The following is a 24,590-nucleotide window of genomic DNA, read 5'->3' on the forward strand; positions in this document are numbered from 1 at the left end:
CCCTACAAGTGAAGTGGAGAAATGGAAAAAGAATGTGTTATTGATGTATTTTGACATCCTGGATTAAAAGCTGCTACACAAGAAGCGAAGTATTAATAGCCATCATCTCTCAAATTTATACCGCACTCTTCAAGGACTGAGTTCAAGGACTTTTTAAAAAAGAACACAAAGTGCTCTTCTTCACACTTCAGCCCCTCTGCCTCTCCTTCTCTTCCTCTCTTAACCCAGCATTCTTGCCCACAAAACAGGACTTGAGAAAGCAGATGAGCAGCAAAGTTTCATAGCCCACTGCCTTCGGAAAACGAAGGTTTTGGACAGGTTGGCTGGGAGGCTTAAGTCACTACTGCAATAAACAAGGCAAAGATGATACATACACAGGGAGCTCAATGGGAAACACTTTCCCTCACTAAGTCCCAGAAAAAGCACTTTGAATGGAGCCTTGGGTATGGGCTGTTTCGACATCCTAGAGGGACTCTGTGGTTAATTCAGCACAGAAGAGCTTTTAGGGAACATTTTCCCCCAAAGAGAGAAGGGTTACCAGTATGCCATTTCACCCAAGAATGAGAACTGATCATCTAAACAACCACGAGTCTACATCTAATATGATACATCTTCTCAGGCATGCACGTACACGGACACACACACACACACACACACACACACAGGTTTCACCTGCAGATCACAGACAGTGTTTCTCTTGGAAATTTAGATAACACCACAGAGAGGCGCCAATGAGCCCCCACTAGCTGAGGGTCATGGCTGAGGACTAGGCAGACCTTTGTTTTGTCTCTTTTGATCTCACTGACCTCTCTGAGCCTCAGTTTTCTCAGCTGGTAAAGTGTTCATTCATTCTTCACACTCACTCATTCATTTATTCCACAAATATTTTCTGACAGAGACTATTACAGGAGCCAAAAATCCGAAGGCAGTAGCAACTGAGAGCCTAGGACCAACCAAACAAAGGTCTTGCTCTAGGGAACCAACGCTCTCTGGATGAGGCAGTACCACTGACATCAGAGGGTGGGCGTGCAACTCAGGGAGGTGACGTGACTTGCCCAAGGCAACACAGCTAATAAGTGGTGGCCTCGATTTGTGAATCCAGGGCTGTCTGAACATGAAGCCTGGACTCTCAACTGCACTTGCATTTGCCTCTTCCTTTGCTAGCAGTCACTTTAGTTGGGATGTGAAAGGCCCAGATAGAGGAAATTTGGGAGTGGCATGCTGGGCAGCAATGGAGAGCAAATGTGAGAGAATGTGGGGAGAGTGGAAGAGGGCAGTCTGTGAAGCCCAGGGAGAGCGGTGGTCTTCAGAACACCTGGCATTTTGCTGAGCACTGGAGAACCTACAGTGTTTTTGCATCTCTGTTATAGTGGCTGCCTTCTCCTTAGAGCACCCACTGCATCCGGGATTTCTTTTTGCACCTGCTGGACAAATACTTGTTTTCACATCTCCTTCTCTGCCCAGGGGTCAACTTTTTGAGGCCAGGAATGATGGCATGCCAGGACCTGGCCCAAGGAGATGTCTCACCTTTGATGCCAAGAATTAAAATAATAGTTGCTGCCATTCATTGAATTCCTACGGCAGCCAGACACTGAGATAAAGTCTATATTCATGATCCAATTTAATCCTCGTGACAATCCAATGAAATAGGAATCACTTAAGGAACAGGCAAATGGGAAGTAAAGAAGCTAAGAAATTGCTTTAAAGCCACTGGTGGAGCCAAGATTCAAACCCACGACCAGCTTCAGTTTCAGGAACCTCACTCCTCAGCTCCATTGCTTATGTCTGGCCCAAGCAGCCAGTGTTCCTGAGATGTGCGTTTCCCCTCTCCTAAGCCTCTCAGGTTACATCTCAGCCCTCCCTCCCCAGAAAGAACTCAGTTCTCCTCCCTGCCTCCAGTCTGGGCTGTGAACACACCACACTTGTTGAATGAATGCCGGCTTTTTTTTTTAATTTGGCAGTTTAAAGCAATTAACGTCATTTAGTCAGGCGTGTTATTAAGTCAACATTCAAGGGAGGGTGGATCAGGGGAAATGAATATACCAGGTTATATAAATACCAATTTACTCACTGTCTAAAATATCATAGAACTTCATCATATGTCAAACATTTTAGTCTCTTTTATTTTTGCCTTTTACATTCAAGGATGACTCCATACCCATACACAACTCTAAGAATGAGGCTATGGTACAAGGGCTCCTAGGAGATAATGTCAGCAAAAATGCAGAGAAGAATTTGCCAAAATGCTATGTCATGTCTCCCTGCTCTGACATGAATGTGACTTTAGTCTTCTCTTGGCCATTCAGCTAAGTCTGCCTTGTCTGCACAGCATGGGCAGGTGTGAGTCTGCTGCGCCTGCTGGACAACACCCCAAGGTGGGGACAGCAGCCCATGCATGCCTCCCTCCACTCACAGAGACACCTGATGCAGACAGCTGCAGGGCAACAGGTGTGGGTGGGATGGGGGCACACTGGGACAAAGTGAAAAGAAGAAAGCCAGAACCAAGTGCCACCCATCTCATGGTGGAACACACTGGGAAGTGAGGTTGGATCTGCTGTCCTCTGGAACTGTGCTGACCTTTGAGCTCTACTGCAGGCAAGCCCAGGGAGAGGCAACGAGCTGCCCCAGATCCCCCAGCTCAGCAGAGTCAGGCCAGAGCTAGAACCTGGACGGCCAGACGTCAGGCCAGACTCCTGCCCTCTCCAGCCCAGTGACTCTCTGGTCCAGCCACATCCTGCCCAAACAACAAAAAGAAAAGGGATCAAATACAGAAAACCAGATCCAGACGGTAAGAGGAGAAATCCTCAGGAGGAGGTGGAAGAAGACAAAATTAATCTTCAGAAAGCAAAAAATGAACACATGCAAATATAATAGTCACCTTTTCACCTGGGATGGTGGTCCTTCACCTGGCTCTCCTATCATTAACTTCATGATCTTGGGCTCAATTTCCCCAAATGCAGAATGAGGATAGAATATGACTCTTGGGCTAGTTATGAGGATTAACTTAAAGGATGTCCTTATACACTCACTCAGTCACCAAACCCTGGTGACATCTCCTTGGGCCAGGTCCTGGCATCCCAAGAAGTACAAGCCATCATTTCTGGCCTCAAAACGATGACCCCTGGTCAAAGAAGGAGACGTGAAAACAAATTTTTGTCCAGCAAGTACAGTGACAAACACCAGATGCAGTGGGGGCTTTAGGGAGGAGGCAGCCACTATAACAGAGATGCAAAAACACTGCAGGTTCTCTAGGTGCTAGAGCCAAAATACCAGATGCTCTGAGGACCACCGCTCACCCCAGGCTTCACAGACTGCCCTCTTCCACTCTCCCTGCTTTCTCTCACATTTCCTTCCCATTGCTCCCCAGCACGCCATCTCCAAATTTCCTCTTTCTGGCCCTCCACATTGCACAGCCCAGTGCTAACACTTGGAACCAATTAAAGTGGCTGCTGGCAAAGGAAGAGGCAAATGCAAGTGCAGTTGAGAGTCCAGGCTTCATGTTCAGATAGCCCTGGATTCACAAATCGAGGCCACCACTTATTAGCTGTGTTGCCTTGGGCAAGTCACATCACCTCCGTGAACTCGTGTCTTCCTCTGGAAAATGACGCCATCAGAGCACCTGTGCCATGGGATTGTTGCAGAGGTGAAATGAAATTTATACCGACAGCATAGCACTGTGACTGGCTGATAAGCATTAGCTATCACCACTGATCATTATTACTGGGGACAACATAGCTCGGGTCTCAAAGATCAACGCTGCACCTCCCACAATCACTGAACTGACTTATAATTTACCCCAGTAACATTTAGAGCATGGGTTTTTCTAACACATTTATTATGTTGTGAGATCAATTTATAGGTCAGAGTCAGCCTTCTAAAATAAACAGAATAGAAAACAGAGTAGAGTAGAATAGTGTAGAATAGAGTACAACAGAGTCCAGTCTATTCGACTTGCGTTGAATAGAATAGAAAAGAATAAAGTACAAAATACCAGTCTGCACTGCGAAGAATAAGGCTAAGTGATGTTTCATGAAACATGTTTCACATGTGAGGTTGTAACGGGTTGCAATGTAACATGTATTCTTTACTGCGCGCCACAGTTGAAGAAGTTTGAAAGGCACTGACTTAGAAAAAAACACAGTTTTGTGCCCAAAAGGCCCCTGAGGGAGCAATTCTTGCACCAGGGAGATTAGGAGCAGGCTTTTATAGGAAGCAGATGGCGTCTTTCAAACTGATGTTCACTAAACAATTTTCTGTTAAAGGGCTAGTAACCACAGGTCCCGGTAACCTATTTGGTAAGAAGAAAAGCCATCGGTGACAGGTCAACAAATTTCTCTCCATCTCACAAATTGGAGAATGGCCACTCAACTGTGCTCAGTGATTTCTAAATAAACTGCTTCAACAAGCAGACGTGTACCTGGGTACCTTTGGACTTAAAAGATAAAATGTATGACTTGCTCCAAAGCCCTCACTACCATGGCAGGGAAAATCTCCATTCATGCCACCCACATTGAGGAAGGCTATACCCTGTGCCAGCCCATGCTTCAGACCTGGCTCAGGGGAAGAGCAGCTCCAGCCTCTGGCCCAGGACAACACAGCCTGCAAACACACGGATTTGTACAAAATCACAGAGGGAAGATGTGCACAGGCCGGGAGGGAAGAGGTGCACAGGCCAGCAATCAAGATGTGCACAGGCCAGAATGGAAGGGAGGGAATGACTGAGTCTCTTTAGGGAAAGCCAGAAGCCTTCCCAGAGCCAACATGTAAACAATCTCTCTCAAAGCGTGGTCCATGGACCACCAAATGAGAGTCACCTGAGATGTCTGTTCACGTGCAGGTTCTGGGGCTCCGGGCCAAGCTTACTGGGCCAGGGTCTCTTGGAGTAGGCTCCTGAAATAATGCATCTTAACAAGCTCCCCAGGTAACATTTCTACAGCCTGACATCCTGTAGAATTGAGGCTCAGAAGCCAGACAAGGATAGCAGTGTTGGCAGTGTAACAGGACAATGGCACGGGCATGGGCACAGAGGCGTGACACAGCCGGATGTGTGCAGGGAACTCAAGCAGTGTGCTGTCACTGAAGCACTCAGCGTGAGGATGGGAAAGGTAGACGCAGCGGCAAAGGGATTTGGGTGCCCAACATAGCTCTGCACACCTCATTGAGTATTCAATGGATGTTTGTTGAAGCAGGAAGGAAAGAAGTGAGAGAAGGAAGAAAGAAAAGGATGTTCAACATTTAGACAAAAGCTTGGAAGTCTATTAAGATTGCTACAGATTCCCCTAAAACCATGATATTCTACCCAAAATAAAGCATTTGATGATCTGAACCTCAACTGAGGAAAAGGAGAAGGTTGGAGGCTTCAGGTTTCCAGAGAGGTTATTAGTGTTCAATAAACGCTTGACTACTTGTTCTGTCTCCTTTCGGCTCCACTTATACAGATAATGTTAATAAGGGGAATGTGCCGTGATGACACACTGGGACAAAATATTTTGGCTGTTAAAAAAATAGATGCATTGGAGGAACATTTTCTCTAGGTGAAATTCAGGCTCAAATGCAATTGAATCTGAGGAGAGTTCACAAACACACCTTTTTGCATAAACTAGAACAGATTTCCAGTGGAGACCAGCTGGGTAGCTTTGAAAGGCATGGGACAGGAAGCAGACAAGCCACGAGGCTCAGGGCTACCTCCCCCTGTCCTCCAAGAAGCCCACTGTGGAACGTGAAACCCTTCTTCCATCTGTGGCCTCAATACACTGGCCTGGACCCAAGCCTGGTAGTCAGGACTTCAGCATTCAAGACCTGGCCCATTTCTGATTCACTGTGAGACCAGGGGCAGACCACTGAGCCCTGACACACACTCACAGAGGAAGGGGCCGTTTCCCACCTGCCCCTCTCCGAAGTCCTCTCATCCCCTTCTAAATGAGTAGGTCAGGCTCAGGAGGAAGGTGCAAGGTGGGCATCAGATCCTGCTCACTCAGGGCACACAATGCTCTGCTTAGCAGAAGTCACAGCTCCACGGAGGAGTCACATCCCAGGGAGGCGCTGGAGACAAGACTCTTCCGAAAGCCTCACAACACAATATTCTATTCGGTCCTGATATCTCAAGGTGACAGAGGCTGAAGTGAAATGTCTTTTGGCAAAACTGATCCCCATTAAATCCATATAATTCCCACTTCCCAGCAGCTGTCTCCCCTCATCTCAGGGGGTGCACTGCTGCAGGCTCTTAGCACATCCAAGGGCTGGGCCTGGGGAAGAGAGCAGACCACTGCCTGCAACAGGATGCAAATGCAAATAAAAACAACCCAAACTCACTTGATGGCCACTCTTAAAGATTTCCTCCTGCGTGAAGGTTCCTGACAGGCCCCACGCAGGGTGCAGCAGTGAGATCACCCAAGGAACGTTCTGTGGAGGTTGCAGGTATGTTGCAGCGGGCAGATTATGCAGCTCCCAGTAACCTCCAAAGCACAGACTCAGAAATTCAGCCCCGGTGATGTAAACAACAAATAAACAAACAAATTAAAGAAGCACCTCCCTGAGAAGGTGAGATCATAGCAAACACCACGCACACATCTTGATGCTGGCAGGGCCTCAATCCCATGTGAAGGCGAAGGGAACAGAAATTAAAATTCACATTTCTCCCTAATATCAGTGGTAATGTGGTGCTCGAGTGCTTTATGGAATTAGCTGCAGCAGCTTCCTAATTGCCTTTGCCGAGTTGCCTCCCCCAGGTTGATGGTGGCGGCTGCGGCGGCCCCATCAGTCTCGCTTGGTGCTCCTCGTGCACCCGCCCAGCACTGCGGTGCTCCCGCAGCAGCTGCTCAGCTTTGTACTGCAGAGGCGCCTGGACCCCTCAGCCCAACTGGATGCTTCTGGGGGAGACTCTACCATGTCTCCAGCGTGGTGACCCAGATGGGCAGGGATGCTCCCAGGGGCAAGGAGGGGGTCGGCCAGCTAGGAGAACCGAGGACCAGCTTGTTCTGTTGTCTGGCAGTCCCCGCTGGCACTGCAAGGGTTGTGGGCAAGGGACCTGCCTGCAGGGCTTTGGGGCTGGATTGCTGTAGCTGGAAGGCAGCCCCCACTTTTTGCAGCATCCTTGCCCGATGCTGGGACTCATAAAACCCTGGCGTTGGAGAGTAAATAGGGAAAGGGCTGTGAAGGACCTGGTGATCTGCCTGTGCTCTACAGTGCTCTGATTTCCATCACTAGCGTGCAAGGACAGGGAAAAGGCTGGGCGGCTATTCCTCCCTTTGTTTATCCGTACCTTCGTGCTGGCCACATACAAACAACCTCTGAAGCCCACCCCACAGATAGCTCTGTGCTAAGTGCCGCAGGGGGACCCTCTCCAGGTCAGAAAGAGCAAACATGCCCTGGGGGAATTTAAGGTCTACTTTACCAGCCTTCTCCTCACCCCTTCCCACTCACCACCAAAGGAGATAAGGGGTTCACAGGATATCACACAACCCAGAACCCCAGACCTGCCAGAGGCACAGAAGGCCCTGCAAGACTCATTCCAAGCAAAATGAAATCGACCCTAGTGAGTCCAGGGCTGTGGCTTTCAAGCTAGCTGTCGATTGTACAGAAAAACAGAACTGTGGCTTTATCAGGAGAAAAAAAAAAAATAAGTACCAATAAACATTTAGGAAAGACAGACAAAGAACAGGAATAACAAAAACAGAGGAGCTAAAATTTACTGGGCACTTCCTGGGTATACAGTTCTGTGCTAAGACCGTCACATGCCTCCGTACCTAATCCTCCCTATCATGACCCCATTATACAGGTAAGGAATTTGAGGACCTGAACACTAAGAATCCAGCCAGATCTCAAAGACAGATCCATCTGGTCTCAGAGTTTTAGAGCCCACACTGGCTTTCCTATACCATCATCAATTACCATAATGGGGAATACACAAAGGAAAACTTAATTAAATTCAATTAGATTCTCAGAAAGGCATCTTAGGAGTCAGAACACATGATGGGAGGGCTGACCCTCAAGGGCAACTAAAAGATAAGCAGCATCAGTTTATTATGACAAAAAGGGAGAAGTATGGAAAGCTAGAGGGCTCACCAGCCCTCCTCTTGCCCAGTTTTAAGGGTCCAGTTCTTGCCCCTTTTAAGTTCTGCATTATGAAAGCAAATGACAAGGACCAAGCAACAAGACTACGAATTCCAAAGGAGACAATTTTAAGGGCAGGGGAGAAGTTTCCACCAAATGCTCTGATGAGCCAATACCACACTAAGGCCAATGCAAAGGATAAATGGTTGGTCCTAGAAATCCCCCAAATACCTTTCCTCTGATCCCACAACAACCCAAGCACCTGAACTGGGATTCACATGCTGCGGACTCAGTCTGCCTTTGCCTCGTGGAGCCATGTAGCCTTGGGCAAAGTTACATCCTCTGTCTTACACGTTAAAGACGTTTCTGCATCTCTAAAACCGATGCAGATGACAACAGATCTAACCTCAGGGGTTGCTACAAGAAATTAAATGATACGTCATAAAGCACACATCATAAAACACAAATAAAACACCTGCATCATTGTTATTATTATTATTACTGCCTAAAATCCCTTGTAGAGCTGAGTCATAGGCAGCTTGATGGAGGTCTCAAAACAAGGCCTCCAGATGGTTTGGCATTAACAACCCCCAAAGTGGACAAACTACTGTCTTGAGCAACCAACACTTGCCGGTATGTAGAATCAACTCCTTGAGAATAATAACAACAAGAGTCTACCTTCTCTATACCCTTCCCATGAGTCACTTATTGCCAAGCGTCCTGCATGCATCTTCCCATGTGGGCCTCTCAACTCACCCTAGAAGTTAGTACCATTGTGCCCATTTGAGAGATGTGAACACTGAGGCTCAGCAACTGACCTGTCAGGGTCATATGACCAGGCAGCAGCAGCATCTCGATTCAAACCCAGATTGTCGTCACTCAGATTCAGACCCTCAGCTCTACACAGTTCTGCCTTCCCAAGACCAGCCACTTCCCTTACAAGTAGATTTTTGAAAGTCAATCCTCTGCTTTCTTTCTAAGTCTATATATTTTTCCTATCATTCATAAAGCATTTGTTTCAATCAAAGAACTGAAAACCTCGCTGTTCAAGTAGAAAATCCAGCTATGGCTCTATAATTCTGAAATTCCCGTTCTGGGAAATGTGTACTATTGGCTTTTTCGAAAGATTAGTGAGCTGTGAGCCCTCTCCTGAGAGGATTACATCTTACTCCAGGGCGACCAGGTGGCTCCTGATGTTCTGAAATACTCGAACTTGGCCACATACTCTGAGATTTTTAATTAGTTACCAGTATTTACTAACAAAGGGAAACAACCCATGTATATAAAACACACATACGCACACACACAAACACCCTTTATTGGTTGCCAGATAATGATTTGTCTGAAGTGTGTTGTCTGAGTTGGTGTGTGAATTCTGTATTATAAAGGCAGATGACGATAGCATTCCAACAGGGGCCCAGGCCAAAGTCAAGAGGAAAGAATATCCAAACTTGGCATTAGCATTCCAGAAGTCAAATGACTATTATTATGTCAGTGGGGCAAAAGCCTATGCCCATTGAGCTGTTTGTACACGACGCGGTCATGTTGCACTAATAGACATTTCACTAATAATGAAAACCAGTAGGAGGCTGAGAGTAAAGCTGGATGTTATGACTCGCGCCTGAAGATTACCTGCATCCAGCGAATTTACTGTCTCCCACATCTATTGTTCTTTTTACAATATTGACCCACCTCTGCCTCAAACAATACAATGGAAAATGCATTATGGATGGCACACGTACAAAGAGTCAAACGCCTGCCCTATATTTCCAACTTTCACCTTGCTTCACAAATTATAGCACAATGTTACAGCAACAGCAAATTTTAATCTTACAGCTGCCCGCTTCTGCTGTGCAAGGGACAAGATTAGGAGGATTTGGGAAAGAAAGCAAAAAAAAAAAAAAATCCACCTCCCTGGGGACATAATAAATGCATTTGTCACTGTGCCCCTGCCACATTATGTTATGTGCATAACATACACTGCCTTAATTTTATGAACTAATTATGGGATCAAAGTGACAAAAATTCCAAGTCTCTCTTGTTCATTAATAACGAAATGGGACAGTATGAATGAGAGGATAGCCTGAAAACCAAGGCTTCCCATGTGCCACATGTCATCCTAAACAACTGAAATGTTGCCCAAGGGGACATCGGGATTAGAGGTCATCTGCAGCTGGCTTCTGAACACGCTCCCACAGCAGGGGAAATGGCTGGGTATACTGGGATCTCCCTTGGCATAAGAACCTCACTCTGGGCTGTGGGGCAGATGTGGCAACCCCAATTCCTTGGGTGATGGGCTTTCTCTGGACATCTCCCCCCATGCTCAGGGAGAAGGGAGCTGATCTCAAGGGGAAGGGTGCATATCTTGACAGAAGCCACCGCCACTGCAGCCTTCCTCCTGCTCTGAAGTACTCTCATCAGGGATCAGCTGGGGATCACCTGCCTACGTGCCAATGCCTGGCACCCATTCACGCACTTGCTCATTCACCAAGTCCACAGGTATGTATGCAGCCAGGCCCCACAGAAGCTCAATTAAGATTATCTGAAGAGCTTGTATTTGTATAATGCAACTAGGAATGACAACAACAACTCACTGGCAGGAGGCAATGTGCCAGGCACGGTGCTAAGTGCTTTGCATATTTTATTTCATTTAACCTTCATCACAGCCTATACAATAGAAGGTACTGGTCTGGTCTCCTTTCTCATTTAAGGGTATAGGTTCAGAAATGTTAAACTACAAGGCAATGCAGAAAAGAAAATGTCAGATCTGGGACTCAAATCCAAGCCCATCTGACTCCAAGGCTATGCCGTCTCAGCTGTTAACCCACGCTTTAATTGTTTCTGAATTAATATCCCAGATGTTTCTCATTTAATCCTTCCAAACACCTGTGCGATCGAAAACACAGGTATTATGCACATTCTTTTCAAATAGGAACTGAGGTCAAAAAGGATCACGTAAAGACAAGAAAATACAGCACTGTGGCCAGATGTGTAGACCCTGGAAGCCCAGCTCAGTCACCTTGGAGAGGCTGCTTCAGTTGTGTAAGCTTCGGCTTCTCAATCTGTAAAACGGGATGAATGGCAGTCCCTGCCTCATTAGGTTGCTGGGAGAATTTAATGGGATGTCATATGTAAAGGGCTTATCACAGTACCTGGAATGCAGAAACTACAGCGTGAGTGCTACCTGTTTTTACTATTAGATTAAGCAATTTGCCCAGGGCCACATTGGAAATGCACACAGAAAAGATAAAAAGAGAGATGCCACCGCTTAAGGCCAATGACCCTTCCTTTAACAACACAGCATCTCCAAAGATGTGAATCTTTGAAAATGCTCCAAGCTCTCGACCTGTTACTCATAAAATGAGAAAATGATTTCATTGGAGATGGAACAAAGGTGGGCAAAGGAAGCTTCCTAGAATGAATACAGCTGAGAGGGTGAGCTATCCAGCAGGAGAAAGAGAAAGCCAAAACGAGGACAGCCTGTCCCACAGGAGGCTTAGCCAGGGCCCCACACTTCGTCTGAGGCTCTGCTGCCACATCCTGGAAATCTTAAATAATTTTTTAACAAGGGATTCTGCATTTTGCACTGGGGACCACAAATTACATAGCCAGTTCTGATCTCAGCAAGTCCTCAGATTCCAACTGCCTACAAAATCCCAGACGCTGAACAAATCCATGCCTGTTGGACTGGGTGACTCAGTTCTGTCCTACTGCCCTGGTTCATTCTCTCAAGTCAGCCTCTCTAACACCCAAGAGGACAAGAACAGTCTTCCCCATCAGCAAGCATTATCTGGCACGTTTCGTGATGAACAGCATCCATTTTTATTCACACGGGCACGTGCACATACACACACTTAATAAGTATTATGGTAATAGCATGTGCAGGCCCCAAATATCGACTGGCAGTTGTTTCACCTAAAATGGAAAACTCGACGTCTGTTTTGTGAACCCACAGCATTTACAGCCTTGCCCACCTTGCCTGTCCAGATCATTTACATGCATAACAGCCCTTTTAACCTTGGGAGGGTACTGTTTTCCAATAACAGGTGCCAAGATAAATACTCTGAAGTGCACAAAGTGAAGGAACAGCCATCCATTTCTTGTGAAAAGATAATGCTTTCCTTTCCAATATGGCCTTGAAATGTGCACTAACAGTTTGGTTTCTGAGTTGTTTATTTTCATAATGTTGATTTGGGGAAACTGGAAAGATGTGCAACATATAAATTTAATACACCTTATAAATGTAATGCCTTAAGCAGCCTTGGAATGAGCACCCAATGAGTGTTGTTCAAAGCAAATGGAAGTTGAAATGTTTACCATTTATTAGAAATGAACTGGACTCTTTTCAAATATGTATTTGTAAAAAACAATTCCCTTCTGAAAAGTAGACATGCTGGCTATGCACACAGAAATCCCCTAAAACACATCAGTTATACAAATGCCTAATCTGCCAAGGGTGAGTTGTAAGCACAGGCCAAAGTGCTGGGCTGTCGAGGGGCCTTAGAGTCCAGCTTTACATTACAGAACAACCACCTCAGACAGAGTCTGTTGGTCACTAAATACTTAGTAAAATCACAAAAAAACAAGCATCCTCCTCTTCCTCATATCATTTTCTTCCTTCAAAGGAGAAGCAAAATTTTGTTTAATGGACCAAAAAGGGCTGGTAAGGATTCTGTCAGTTTTACCAGAAGCCTGACATTAGGAACTTTTCCTTTCTTTGAATGATACACGAAAGCTTCACTGCAGTCACTCGAGATGAAACCTAGGCCGTGATGTCTCTTGTATAAAAATTACATTTAAAGGGGAAAAAAAATCTCACATGCTAATTCATAGGCTGGCATTTTATAACATTTGTTTGATTTTTTTCTCAGTTTTGGTCACAGCAAACCTCTAAGTCAAATCACAGTGTCCCAGGGAATACACAATCCGCTAATACTCCCTGTGTAGAAGATGCTGTGGTCTCAACCCGAAGACTGTGCCAAAAAGCACTGTGACTAAAAAAAGATGGCGGGATCCCTGAAAGAGCTGCTGCTCACATCTGACAGGGGAGATGTGCTGGGGTAAAGAAAAAGCCCATTTGCTGGCATCAGAGCATCTACGATGGTAAATCAGGATTCACGATAGGCCTGAAATAGACCCCTTCGTGAAAATGTACACTTCTTTAGGCAGGCCCAACGCACCAAACCATGGACTGATCAATGTAAGTCGGAACACTAAACACCAAGTGGAGATCAATCCAAGGCTGATGAAGGCTAGAATCCCAAACCTGCACCTCCAAGAATATGTGCGTCAAACGTTAGGGCAAAGAAATACCTGGAAGGGCCACAGGTGCTGGGGGTGATGGTTTCGCATTTCTTTTACTTTTGCTCGTGCTGACACATGGCTATGTCTTCATCAAAAACTGGAAACAATAACTGTGTCGGCTCAGGGCAATGGATTTCACAATTATCGGGTGGTTTGGTATTCATGTATTTGCCTAAAAATTGCACTAGTGTTAGAATTAATTAATTAAAATCAGCATGAGATCACCATGCTAATCAATCAAAATTATAACCACATGGGAATAAAAAGCTGATGTTTGCCTCCGACCAGAAAACCATGCCTATATTTTCATTTTCCCTTAATTTTGAGTAGCATCTGTCAATCTCCTGAGTAACACAGGCCGCAGCAGTTCCTAACGGGAGCAAAGGCAAAGTAGAAATGTATCTGGCAGAAAAGAACTTTTAAGGAGAAAAAAAACAAGGAAAGAAAAAGAAAAAAAAAATGAGCAAAAGAGGCTTAGACAGTTAGCAAGTGGCCATGAGTAACTCGACAACTACAATGAGATATATGCATAAGAGGCACAAACTGAATGCTCATAGGTTTGCCCTGCTCTGCTACTGTCTGGGTGATTGTGTTAGTGTGACCAATAAACTGCCCTGAACGATTAAAAACTGTCATTTCAGAGATTTCAAGACTTTTAAAAATAACCTGCTAAGGAAAAGTCCAGTATTTGAAATAATGCTATGAATTACAGAATCAGCAGCATAGGTTGAATGCGTTTATCATTCAGGACGCCAAGTAACTGTGTTTATTCAACAAAAAATGTTAGCAAAACAGCGCCTCCCCCACAACAGCAAGCTGAAGAGTGCCGGGTTTCCCACGAGCAGCACTGCTACCTAATTCCTGATAAGTGAATACACCTATTCAATTATTAAAAAGTCCATCGATTTCCACATTGATGAAAAGTCATAATTATAAAAATGGCTTAAAGCACCAACCTTTTACTTTGCTGACTCTGTCCTGTGGAAAGAGATATCAACTTCATATATTAAAGCTGCCCTCTCAATAAATAGTTGATAATGCAAAAAACAAATTGCGCATTCCAAGACGTGCGTGTTTGGTAAGTGCTCCAAGAGGCGTCCAAGGTAAATGTCAATTCTTTTCCAGCGTTACTGGCAGAGACACACATTACCTGTATTTCCATTGTGTATTTATCATCATGATTCTGGAAAATGTAACTGGAACCCTTCATTCCTGTGAACACTGGTTCCCCGAATGCACGTCTAAATAGAATGAAAAACCCAGTTCCTATCCAATTATCCCTGAGGAGGATGAAATGAGAATCAGCCAGTTTAATGCCTTTGATTGTGATTGTTAGAGGTGTGGAGACTGAGTTTAACAGCCTGGGTTCCCAGACCTACTAGAATGCTTCTCACTGAATCCCAAAATACAGCGGTAATGAAACTATGCCTCCCCAAAAGAACCAAACAAAGTCCATTCTTTGGGGAAAATGAAGCAAGATAGAGGCAGCTGAATACCGACTGGCAGGGATATGTCAAATCGGAAACTTAATTAAAAGTTGAAGTGAATGGAAACCCCTGCAGTATCTGCCAGCTTAGCAAGGCAGCACACAGGCATACAGCAGCACACCAGCACAGTCCTCCAGGGGCCTGCTATTCTCTCTCAGCATCTAAAACCCCTCAAGATGAACTCCAGCACCCACAGACAAGTCCCACAGTCTTCCACTCTGTACTGAAAACAAATTTCCTAAAAGATGGCTTACTGCGTTTTATAAAATCAAAACTATCCTATTTCTAAGGACCTAACAGGTTGCTACTCCTGTGCTCAGTAAAGACAGAAGAAAAAAATATAGGGGATATCTGGCATTGAATACCTAATATATTATAATAGACTAAAGTGGCAAAAGCCATGGTATTAAACACAGAAACAATTGATAAAATACTCTTATTTCTGAAGTCATGACAAGGTACATTGCTAAATGTTTGTGTTTACATTGATGAAGTCAGTAACAATACTGCTACCTCAAATTAGATCACCTAATAAAAACATGTTACCAAAATGGCAGTTTTCCCAGTCTCTAAACACCTTAAAATAGATGCATGGCCAATTATTATTTAACTTATATTCACAATAACTATTTTGTAAAGTGTATGCCTTAGTGCAAAAATGACTAAACTTCCATTCTAAAAATGAACATACATAGATTCACAACATGAAGTGTCAATTAGTGAAACTACACAAAATACATAAAATTATATGGTGGTATACAGTACACCTTACTTAACTGAAAATCAAGTTTAAACATCCATGCCTTAAAAGAGCAATTACACTCTATTACACAACATAGTATTGCCATCTTTGAGTCCCCTTAATACAGTGTTAATGTATTTTCCAGCCAAATTTTCTAACTCATTTTGAAAGCATCTTAATTGTTAAGGACACAGTGATATGATGGCAGCGTGCACAGAGTTCTGACTTTGAGGAGTAATCCCTCATGCAAATGGCCAGAAACTTGAGAATCAGCAAAAGAGAAGCAATTATCCCCTTGTTTTTCCAAACGATGTTATGTCTCCTACACTCTGAGCACTCAGATCTATTCCCATTCATACTCTGAACTCTCTAAACCAATGTTCTTTGCTAATTTTAAAAATACAGAAACATTTGCGGGGGCTGGTGGACCAAAACAGCCAAAAGATAGCTGAAAAATGCTCCCCGAGATGTCTAACATGCTCCCCCATCACTTATGGAAAGTCCCTGCCAAGTAACCCAAAGCCGTGAGTATTTCAGGACCCCCAGAGCAGATTCCAAAGCAAGGACTAGGGTGGACACCCACCCCGGAACGCAATGCCAAGCAACACCTCACCTTTCCCTCGCATCAGATTACAAAATGCCAGGCAGCAGCAAGAAATGATAACAAAGCCATAAACAGCTGGAAATAATTACACAATTGTCAAGCTGCAAACATGACAAAAGCAAAGCAAGGCTAGTGAATTCAGTATCAGAAAGGACGCTGATGAGAAGGTAAGAGAAGCATTTCAGCTTTTTCCAATTTGCTGTTATAGAGTACCAAATAATAGGGTTGATGGAGTTTTGTGCAGTGAGTGTGTGTGTAACTTCAAAGAGAAAGAAAAAAAACATATTTTGTGTGTTCCTAGAAAATTTGAGATAAAAGATACGAAAGCACAAACAAAAAATATTAACAGGCTCCGAAGGGATTCTTTTAGAATTGCTACAACTACAACATGCAGATAAGAAATATTTCTTTAAAGTTGTATAAAATGTTATCTTCTTTAAAAGCATAAGAAAAATATACAGGCAATGCTACAGTCCAGAATTCATCACATCAAACATCTGACAAGTGGGCAAAATGCCAAAACAGAAGACAGACTTGTCCAGATTAAAAGAGTACTAGGGAAAGAGGCAATTCCTATGCAATTCCTGTAAGTGCTGAGATGGGCCACAGGTATGTAAATTCTCATCTTCCAGAAGGGCATTTCATAGCCTCAACTGTTTACCAGCTGCCTATAATTCAAGAACACCTTCCCAAACAACAGAGTTGAGCAAACAATCTTTCAATAAATAAGGTTTCAATGAATAAGGCTACTGGTGATTTTTAAACCAGAAAAACTTTTGTCATTCCATGGTGGGCCAAAGCTTTATTACGGTATTTGGATTTCATGTGGCAAACTGTTTCATACGCTGTCCCCAAAAATGCTACTCTCTGAAGGGGAATGCCATAAATAAAATACGTACTTGGTTACCAGGCAGCATGCATAACACATATGGCACATTGGCCCAAAAATCATATTTTAAAATGTTTAAAAATTAACAATTTAAGCTATTTGTACCCATTTTCAGAGAATTATTCCCTAAAGGCCAATTTTATTTTCTATCATCAAGAGAATATTTTGATTAATCCTGTTGATCTGCAAACTTGAAATTCTTTGAACTCCTCTAATCTCTCCTCCCTTTTTTTTTTTTTTATTTATTTCCTGAAGGGCAGAATGAAGGACCATATATCTCACAATGTAATTTTAAGCTTATGCTTAAAATGCTGCCTGTTTGAATTAAAATTGATGCAGTTTCTGATAAGAACCTAATAATCAATTCTCTATTCTCATTACTCTACAGAATTACATGGATGCAGACCCATTTCTTAAGTTTGTGGACTACTCTCATAGGTTATTACCCGGCAGTGCAGCTGAGTGGAAAGATAACCACATTCATTCTCCTTATCTGTAATGATGTAATGCATCCCAGCCCTGGGTCTAGATGATTGGGGAATAATGGGATTGTACAACTGCAGGGATGACAAACAATAGTGCAGCGTCTTTCTCTGATACACTGAACCCCACGCCTCCAGTGCAAGGTGAAAGGCATCACAAAATAGGCACTGAGTCTGCCCCTTGGATGAAGTTAGCATTTTTTGGCCCGAGGAGCATCTGCTCTGGCACTGAAACAGCAATACCGACACAGAGACAAGAGCCATGCAAAAACAACTCAGTTTCCGAGCCCCAGCCAGGACAGTGCGAGTGAGTATCCGGCTTTTCTTCGTGTTTAGAATCAAGTGTCATCTAAAAATAACCGGTTGGTAGGAAGAAATCACTGTACAGTACAATGCCAAGAAACCCGGGGATCAGAGACTCCTCTGATAACTGATGCTGCTCGGGGCTCACGTTTGTTTGGAAAACTAAATCTGCCTCCATTTTCTGTGCCGGAAAAAATCATCGCTTCCTGCCACCACAGAAACCTTACCTTTTGCAGAAGCTGGGAACCGGAGTACTTAGCAGCAATGGATTTTATCTCCCCACCAAAAGCCGAGGCCCAGAGCTTCACCCTACAGGGAGAAGGGGCACAGGAAGAAATGTAACACCCGTGTCACAGTCAACACGCACGCACACGCACACGCACACATGGGGCTATGGCTGAAGGAGCAGGGCGATGTAACATTTTTTAAAAGAAGAAAAGATAAAAAAGCGCTTTGGTAGAAACTGCCAGCACAAAACTGCAAAGCGCAGCGAGGGAGGGGGCCCAAGGGGGGTCGCGGAGTTAAGAATGCACAAAGTCTCCCAGGCTCTCTAAAAAGACCACTGAGTTTCATTTGAATCATTGCCCGAGAACTCGACCCCCTAAACTGGGCATCACCTGGCAAATAGCAGTCAGAAGAAATCCACCCATCCCCCCTCCCAAAAAGAAGTGGGGCGGCGGGAGAGCAAAGGGGGAATATTCAGCGGCCCATGGAAGTTGGATTCGGTAACCAGGCTCCAAAGTTGGTGCCGTCACTTGAGGTGAGCATCTCCAGATCTCACTCGCCAACCTGCGGGCAGGGGCGAGAGCATCCCACCCGGCCTCGCCGCCCGACGCGGGTCCCGAAAGGCAGGTGCGAGGGGCGAGGCCGACGCCCGCGGCGGGTCCTGCCCAGCCGCACCTGCAGGCGCCCAAACTTGGGCACAGTGGGTCGCAGGCGGAAGGGTCCCCTCCCCGGGCGGTGCAGGAGCCGGCACTTACACGGAGAGCGGTATCTGCTGCTCCGAGCGCACCACGTCCCCCAGCGCGGCGTAGAGAAGCGCGGCGGCGAGAAGCGCCGAGGCCCCCCGGGACGCGCGGCGCGGCGAGCCCGACCCGGCCATGCTGGGCTCCCTCCGACGCGCCCGCTGCGGCGGAGACGAGAGCGGCCGCGGGGAGCTGCGCGGAGCGGGCGGTGGGCGAGCGCGCGGGGCTGCCTGCTCCGCTCCGCGCCGCCCCGCCTGCCTCTCGCGCGCCCGGCTCACTTGGGGAGCAGAAAAAGGAGCGGGTGGGGGGGCGGGGAGGGCGGAGAGGAGGAGGGAGGGAGGGAGGAGAGGAGGGGAGGGAGGCGGGCGGGGGAGGAGGCAGAGAGACGCGCCTCTAGCAGCGGCGGCCGCCCGGCCCCGCCTCGGCGGCCCCGGGGAGTCCGGCGGGCCGCGGCGGGAGGGCGGCTGGGCGGGAGGCGCCGCGCGGGCGGGGACTTGCAAACTCCAGTGTCCTTGGCCGCGGCGGAGCGCGCCCTGCCCCGCCCGGGCCACTGCGGCCGCTGAGTTCTTTACAACTCCGCAGTCCGCCACCGCGGGCGCGACTCTCGGGCTGGCCCCGGGCCGGGGCGACCCTAGCCGGGGTGGGGGTTGGGGACGCGGGAGGGAGGCCAAGGGCAGGGCGCGGCGCTCCGCACTTTGCGGGCGGCTGCTACCAGCGGGCGTCGCGCGCCCAGTCCGCCCCTGGGCCGGGCGGGGTCGGGGGCAGCGGAGCCTAGAGGGGGCGCGCCCTCCGCCCCCACCGCGCGATTTTTCTGCGGGGAGGGACCTGGGGAAAAAGCAGAAATCTGAGGAAGGAGCACGGGCTCGCGGCGGAAGGCGGGATCGCAGGCGGGGCGGAGCGGGCCGAGGATGGGACTGGGTGGGTGCTCGGGGCTCTGGCTAGGGCTGCGCTGCGTGACTGCCCGCAGCTGCTCCTCCGGCCGCGGCGCCGAACAGAGAAAGGCGCGGAGGGCGGTGCTACCAGCGCGGGGCTCCCGGCACCTGGCCGCAGCGCAGCCGCCTCCTGCGCGCCCGACCCAGGCCCCGGGGCTCCCTAGCGGCTGCTGCCGTGGAAGTCTGCCTGCCTGCAGCGACTGGCGGGGACCGGGATATCAGGGCTGGGAGGAAGCCAACGCGACGCCGAGTTAATCCTGACCTGGGGACACCCTGAATTTCGGGATAAAAGATTTATCCGAGCCTGGGGGATTGCCTCCTCCCCACTCCGGTGCCCACCGCACTGGGCAGGAAGCAGTGAGCGCCGGAGGAGGCGCCTTCTCGCCGCCCGCAGAGGCAGGGGCCAGGAGAAAGGAAGCGGGGGAAACCCCTGCGCGTCCGAGGAACCAGGCTTCCCCCCGCCTCTCTCGCCGCTGCCCCCACCCCAGGACCTAGCTTGCAAAACCTCTCCCCCCGTGCGAGGTCTGGGGTGTGACTGGGAACTTTGTGGAGCCCTCGCGCAGGCTAGCGGTAAAGACCGACCTGAGTGAGGCTGAGTCATCCTTGCCGGGCCAAGCGCAACTCGGGTGACCCCAGCAAGGAGCGCGCTCCTAACATCGCCGGGGCTCCCAGCGCACCAGACGCCTGGGTTCTTATTTGCATGCCTTTCTGCAACCGGGGCTTTGCTTTCTGCCCCGTCACCCGCCCTCGCCCTCAGCACCCTCAGGTTGCAGGGAAGTGAGTAAGGGCAGGCTCCAACTTCCGCCAGGTGGTGTCCGGCTAGGATCCAGGCCGGCTCTCCTTTCCAGTTCTCCCTGGAAAAAGTTACCCCTGCAGATGTTGGGCTTGATCTCAGAGTTGGCAGCGAGGGAGGACTGTTACCGAGAGGCTGTTGGTGCTTTTCCCGAGTGCGGGCAGACTCGACCTCCCCTGGGCTCTAGCAGGTCTCACTCCCACCTTGGGGGGCGACGCAGGGAACAGGCCTCACTCCAGGAGCACCAGGTGCGCCCCGCCCACGGCAGTGTCTACAGCCTCTCTGGATGACTAACCGGTTATAATGAACTCTCAGCTTCTGTGCATACTCTCCGCCTGAGGAAGCATGCCAAGCCCTTTCCAAACCGAGCCAAACGCGGCCTGACTCCCGAAGCAAGAGGTCCCAGGAGTTGGACCCTCAAATCGGGGGTTAGGAGAAAAAGTGTTTTCCTGTCAGAAAGCGAGATCGTTCTTCCTAAATGAGAGCATAGTGAATGAACCAGTGAGTGAGTGCATGCTCTTAGTAAGACCATCCGTTTCCTACGTGTTTTCTATATGATGACAGCCCTTCATGCCTTCACTCATTCATGCAGTCAATAACTGTCCATCAGCTTCTATTGCTAGGTACAGTAGGACATGCTGGGAAGCCAGTAGTGAACAAATCAGGTGACCTGCCCTCACCGAGTTTATACACTACAAGGAGGACAGGCTTTACTACAAAAACCATAATGGTAAGTGTACAATTATACACTTTGACAAGGGAAAAAACATACTGTGTATGAAGAAGAAGTACCTGTGACACCCATACTATTGTTATGCCTATTAACTGATGAGAACATCGAGGCACGGCAAAATCATACAGCTTAGTCATATTTAAGCAACCGCTTGACTGCTGGACTATATACTGAAGACCACTTGGGCACCAAGGTCATGAAGACATTTCATAATAAAGTCACTGTGCATTGCCAGCCTGACACAGGTGAATTTCGCAGTTGTTTCAGGGCAACTAGATAGTAGGGATGAGAGGCCAGGCACAGGAAGTCACAGTCCCAGGAGGACAGTGTTTTGAGCATTTGTAACACAGGCTATCTTAGGGAGAACATTATGCACATTACGTTTAAGATGGATCCTGCTAACCATTTCCTAGTATCTCAAAAATAAAAAATATTTAAACTAATACTAATACACTCAGAACTCAAAGTGTCCAAAGATTTGGGGTCTTACCACTTACACACTGTAATATTCTTTCCAGAATCACAAAAATCAGTGCTGAAAGGGATCTGTAAGCGATCTAGTCTTGCAGTCTTATTTTAACGGAGAGGAAAATTGAGGCCCAGAAGGGTTTAGCCACTTGTCCAAAGACAGACACCCCTTAAAGAGAATATCCTCACTTTGAACCAGGGAGTTCCTGCAGCTACATGAGAATAAGGGACTAGGAGCACCTTCCAGTAAGCCATATGCGGTACCAGGGCATTGGGTGCTATTTGCCATTTTCACCCAAAAGCTTACATTTCAACACCCAACTCTTAGTTGAAGCATGGAATCCAGAGAAATAAAACTTTTATTGGTAGACCTATGCACTCTGTCCCACCTAGCCGAGGATGTCGCACTTTGTCCTGCAACAATGAGGAGCTGCTGGAGGTGTTTGAACAGAAGTGAAAGATGATGACACAGAAGTGAATGTTCTAGAGGCATTCACTTAATCCTGGCATATGGAAGGGATTCTGGAGGAGCCCCTAGAGCAGTGGTTCTCAGTGCGCAAGAGGGCATTGCCCTTGGGGACATTTTGAACAGCTGGGACTTTTTTTTTTTTTTTTTTTTTTTTTTTTTTTTGGAGATAGAGTCTTGCTTTGTTGTCTAGGCTGAAGTGCAGTGGCACAATCTCAGCTCACTGCAACCTCCACCTCTCAGGTTCAAGTGACTCTCATGCCTCAGCCTCCCAAGTAGCTAGGATTACAGGGGCCTGCCACCATGCCTGGCTAATTTTTGTACTTTTAGTAGAGACAGGGTTTCACCATGTTGGCCAGGCTGTTCTTGAACTCCTAACCTCAAGTGATGTGCCTGCCTCAGCCTCCCAAAGTGCTGGGATTACAGGTGTGAGCCACTATGCCTGGGCTAGTTGGGATTTTCTCTGTTTGTCATAATGACTACTGGCATTTAGTGGATAGAGGCAGAACAGATCCATACAAGGACTTTCAAGTACCCCACTGAACATTCAGGTAAGAGAAAAACCCCACTTATAACCATCTGAATCTAGCACTAAAAGCTATTTTGTACATAAATTAAGAGGAGTTTTTGCATGGCTTTAATAAACACTAAATTTTCCAGGAATGCAAATACATTATAAATAGAGGCATGGTTGTCTTCGGTTTTGTTCAGAACCTTACCAAGAAGTTGTTTGGTTGCTTGAGGTTTGTTTGATTTGTTGTTGTTGCCATTTCTCATTTTGGAAAATCTCCAACAGCAACTATGCTCACAGATCCTGAGTTACCAACACACACACCTGAATCAGTCTGCATTTGGGGTGTAGCATTCACACTTAGTGTGCACACAGGCACAAACAGCTAATAATGTCATTAGATCTTGTAGCTAAATCTTGTGCGAGCATTTCACATAGTTAAATACTTCTTATTTTATTATAAATTACTTTTATTTTACCTCTCTTTGCTATTACCAAATAAGGCATCATATTGTCTTTTTAAAATTCTGACTTTAATTAGGTTATATTGTCTCAGAATTTCATGTCAGGATAGTAAAGGGGGTGTGGGTCTATCTGGGTAAATATCTACTGTGAAAGGAATACCAGCTAAAAGGTTGAGATGTTGCTGATGAGGAAGCAAAATGGTTCACTCAAAAGGAGGAAAATGGCAAATGCTTTCACATTTAACCCAGCAGTTCCTCTTCTGGAAATTTATCTTACAGTTACTGTATTAGTCTGTTCTCACACTACTATGAAGAAATACCCAAGACTGGTTAATTTGTAAAGAAAAGAGGTTTAATTGACTCACAGTTCCACATGGCTGGGGAGACCTCAGGAAACTTAACAATCAGAGCAAAAGGCACCTCTTCACAGGGCATCAGGAGAGAGAATGTGTGCAAGCAGGGGAATTGCCAGATGCTTATAAAACCATCAGATCTCGTGGGACTCACTCATTATCACAAGAACAGCATAGGGGAACCACCCCCATAATCTAATTACCTCCACCTGGTCCTGTCCTTGACAGGTGGGGATTATTACAATTCAAAGTGAGATTTGAGCGGGGACATAAGAGCCAAATCATATCATTCTGCCCCTGGCCCCTCCAAAATTTCATGTCTTCACATTTCAAAATGCAGTCATGGCTTTCCAACATTCCCCCAAAGTCTTAATTCATTCCAGCATTAACCCAAAAGTTCAAGTCCAAAGTCTCATCTGAAACAAGGTAAGTCCCTTCTGCCTACGAGCCTGTAAAATCAAAAGCAAGTTAGTTACTTCCTAGATACAGTAGGGGTACAGGCATTGGGTAAATACATGAATTCCAAATGAGAGAACTTGGCCAAAATAAAGGGGTAACAGGCCCCATGCAAGTTTGAAATCCAGTAGAGTAGTCATTAAACTTTAAAGTTCCAAAATGATCTCCTTTGACTCCATATCTTACAACCAGATCTTGCTAATGCAAGAGGTGGGGGTCCCACAGCCATGGGCAGCTCAACCCCTGTGGTTTTGCAGGGTATAGCCCTGCTCCTGTCTGCTTTCATGGGCTGCCATTGAGTGTCTGCAGCTTTTCGAGGTGCACAGTGCAAGCTGTCAGTGGATCTACCATTCTGGAGTCTGGAGGACAGTGGCCCTCTTCTGACAGCTCCACGAGACAGTGCCCCAGTAGGGACTCCGTGTGGGGGCTTCCATCCTACATTTCTCTTCCACACTGCCCTAGCAGAGGTTCTGTATGAGGGCTCTGCCCCTGCAGCAAACTTCTGCCTGGACATCCAGGTATTTCCATACATCCTCTGAAATCTAGGCAGAGGTTCCCAAATTTCAATTATTGACTCCTGTGGACC

General features: G+C 46.8%; 1 protein-coding gene across 1 annotated transcript in view; it reads right to left on the reverse strand.

Annotated features, from left to right (window-relative positions):
* The window catches only part of CACNA2D3 (calcium voltage-gated channel auxiliary subunit alpha2delta 3), a 958,661-nt gene extending 939,540 nt beyond the window's left edge, over positions 1-19,121 (reverse strand). Inside the window, exons 1-2 of the mRNA XM_023189561.2 lie at positions 18,844-19,121; positions 18,091-18,172 (exon numbers count right to left, since the gene is read on the reverse strand). Coding sequence (XP_023045329.1) covers positions 18,091-18,172; positions 18,844-18,965 — 204 coding nt within the window. The 5' untranslated portion in view covers positions 18,966-19,121. The remainder of the gene's footprint in view (positions 1-18,090; positions 18,173-18,843) is intronic.
* Positions 19,122-24,590: the final 5,469 nt, after the last annotated feature.

This window comes from Piliocolobus tephrosceles, chromosome 2, assembly GCF_002776525.5.
Source record: "Piliocolobus tephrosceles isolate RC106 chromosome 2, ASM277652v3, whole genome shotgun sequence".
Lineage (NCBI taxonomy): Eukaryota > Metazoa > Chordata > Mammalia > Primates > Cercopithecidae > Piliocolobus > Piliocolobus tephrosceles.